At 48.9% G+C, this 2,971-nt stretch overlaps 1 protein-coding gene across 2 annotated transcripts in view; it reads right to left on the reverse strand.

The window, feature by feature from the left end:
• LOC119287772 (early nodulin-93-like) overlaps positions 1-2,192 on the reverse strand; it is an 18,758-nt gene extending 16,566 nt beyond the window's left edge. Inside the window, exon 1 of one of the 2 annotated variants that reach the window (XM_037567382.1) lies at positions 2,080-2,185. Coding sequence is in view for 1 of the 2 variants with exons in the window: in XM_037567386.1 (XP_037423283.1) it covers positions 2,016-2,079 (64 nt within the window). In the remaining variant the exon portion in view is untranslated. Of the gene's footprint in view, positions 1-2,015 lie in introns of both variants that reach the window. The other variant, XM_037567386.1, reaches the window with a different exon arrangement.
• Between the last annotated feature and the right edge of the window lie 779 nt (positions 2,193-2,971).

Consider the following 2,971-nt stretch of genomic DNA (forward strand, 5'->3'; position numbering starts at 1 on the left):
GGTTGAGCATGATTATCATTCAAACTATCCCTGATTCTACATTTTTCAATTCCCTTAGAATATCCACACTATCAAAATCTGCACCTGGAATATTAACTCCCATCTTGACTGCTCTAAGAATAAGTTCAGAATTTGATAATGCATCAAAAGAGTTGAGGTCTCTGGGAGTACCTTCAATGTCCCTCTTCTTAGCCACTGCCATAGCTTTTTCCTCCACACTAGCCATCTTGTTTTGCACATTGCGCAGACTGAAACGCAGATTCTCTTCAGTAACTAAGGGAGGTGTAGGAATCACCTCAATGTCCACTTGAACGTTAGGCAACTCGACCATGTAATCATTGATGATTTTCAGATTTGAGTCATTTTGCTCATCCACCTCCACAACCTTAGGAAGAGTGTTTACCACATCAGAATAAGTTTTTTTTTCACCACTCATGCATAAAGTAGTAAGAGCTTTTCCAACACATGGGCTCACTTTTTCATCATGATCCATCTCACGAGCCATGGACTCAATGAGCAAAGTGGTATGTAATGAGTCATCAGATTTCATACTCTCCTGTGATTCGTGAATGGGGTCTGGTTTTCCTCAGGCCTTGTTCGGTTCCATGGCAAATGAGAGGGATTGGCATGGATTAAATCCCATCTAGTTCAAATTCCCCCCAAATTCCCTCCATTCCACTCCAATCCACTTGGGGAGTGGCTTAACCGAACAAGGCCTCACTGGGGATGGAAGGAGCCCAGTAGGAAAACCACCCTGCTTAGCTCCAGGAATCGACTGAGATGTGGATCCATTGCCAGCATTTTTATCATAAAAAAACTACTAAGCATGTACCAATATTCGGACACTGTGCCAAAAGGGGCCATTTCTAATCAAGTGTTTTTTCCACGTTTCGAGAAATCGTGTGAGATTTCCATGACAAGTTCATGTACCAATGTCACCATGCCAAATTTAATTTTTTACAACTTTTACTTATTATTACTCCATCCGTTCTTAAATATAAGCCCTTTTAGAGATTTCAATACGGAGTACGTACATTCGGATGTATATACTAAATGAAAAGTGGCGATTTAAACTCACATTTATCATTACAAATGTTCAAAATAGCAGTACACAACATTTGAAGTGAAAGATTACTGGGGCCACCCTACAGAGCCACCTGCCTCCCGCAGCCCGGTCCGCAAAAGATTTAACAAAGTGGGGTGGCATGATCCTGACGTACACCGCAGAACAGTTGAGGAGTAGGGGATCAAATGATGCGGTGTTGTGTCGGCCGTGTGCATGCTCTCCCAGTGTCCCATTTCAAACGATAATCACAAACAAGAAAATGTAAGATGAGTGATGGCAGGTGAGCCTGAGTTGTACAAATGCAAGTCATTATTAATTCAAGGTTACTGGGTGGATACATGATCACTTCATCAGATAAGTTCTTGCGGGCAAAGAAGCGCAGTACTACACCACTCGCCTGATTTCATAGAAGTGCTGCCTGAACATTACAATACCATCTTTCAGCAGACACTTCCAGTCCGGCGTGCAGACTATTACGGACTACTAATGGATCTATTTTATAGTCTAATTAGTGGAAGGAGGTGTTCTTGAGGTGCTCCGGCGCGTCCTCAAAGGAGTGCTTCCTGGCCATGGAGAGGATGGTCTTGTCGGCGACGATGAAGTAGGCCATCCCGGCGACGGTGGAGATGATGAGGGCCTGCCCGGTCGGGTTCAGGTGTGCCTTCGCCCACGGCAGCATCCTCACGCTCGCCAGCTTAAATTACAGGTGACGCATTAATGAGATATGTGCTATGAACTCTGGAACTGAAGAACTGAACGGCTACTTACTGTGGGCACTGCGGCAGCGACGGTGGCGACGGCCGCCGCCTTGGCTCCTGCCATGGCAGCCTCTGCAGTTTCGGATCAACGTAGGGAAATGTTAATCCAGGTCAGGTTTCAGCACAAGCATAGGCTGCAATGGGTGGGATATACGAGCAGAGCAGTGCTGGCCTGAGGCCCGAACCGTTACCTTTGGAGCAGCGCTTGGCGGCGGCGAGCCTCTGGTCGAGGTAGGCGCGGGTCACCGTCGACATCTTGGCGGGAGCAGAGCTTGGTGGCAAGAGATCCGAAGGAAGTGAAGTGTGTCAGGTAAGATGAGTAGAGGTTGTGTGAGATGGGATGTGGCAGAGCTGGGTGCTCCGGCCGGATTTATAGGCTGCAAGAAACCGCGAAACCGGCGTGCGGGGACCGTGGGTTTCAGACGAGCGTAAGGTGGGCGACGCGGCAGAGCACAGATGGCCCGCATATAGTAAAAACCAATCCACGTGACTCGCCTCTGATACTTTTTGATGACCACTGCCCCGCAACTGGATAAAGATCGATCGGGGTTGGCAGGGAGCGTAGGATAACACGTAGGGGCATGTGCGTGAGTGTGCCCTCCGTTTTGTTGGAGATCTGTGTGGGCGCTCCCTGTTTTCGTCCAACCCAATTCCGCGAGTAGTTCGCTGCAAATCCTTGGTTGATCAACTTTTCTTTTTAACACACTGCAAACATAAGAGCAACTCCAACGGGCCAACCCAAACGGACGGCGATTTCGTCCGCTTTTTATCCGTTTTGATCGGTCAGGGTGGACACGGACGTCCGCTTTCGCGTTTGGGTCGGCGTATGCGCCCAACGCGCGCCCGACCCATTTTGACGGTGCCGACAAAAAAAAACTGTGCATGCATATTTCAACTGAAAATAATTTAATTAAACATTAAAGCCGACCAGGAAGGCCGGCGAGAGTCCACGCGTCCACAATAGCATTAAAAAAATTTTAAAAACAACCTAACTACGAGGCGGCGCGCTGTCCAGCGCACCCTAGGCGTCATCGTCGTCGTCGTCCTCGGGGTCAGTGAGGTCGATGAGCGTCGGCGGAGGGTCGGCCCAGGGGAACGCCGTGGCCCATGCGGCGGCGATGTAGACCGGGGGCAGCTATTCCGGCGG

Source organism: Triticum dicoccoides, chromosome 4A (assembly GCF_002162155.2).
Source record: "Triticum dicoccoides isolate Atlit2015 ecotype Zavitan chromosome 4A, WEW_v2.0, whole genome shotgun sequence".
Taxonomy (NCBI): domain Eukaryota; kingdom Viridiplantae; phylum Streptophyta; class Magnoliopsida; order Poales; family Poaceae; genus Triticum; species Triticum dicoccoides.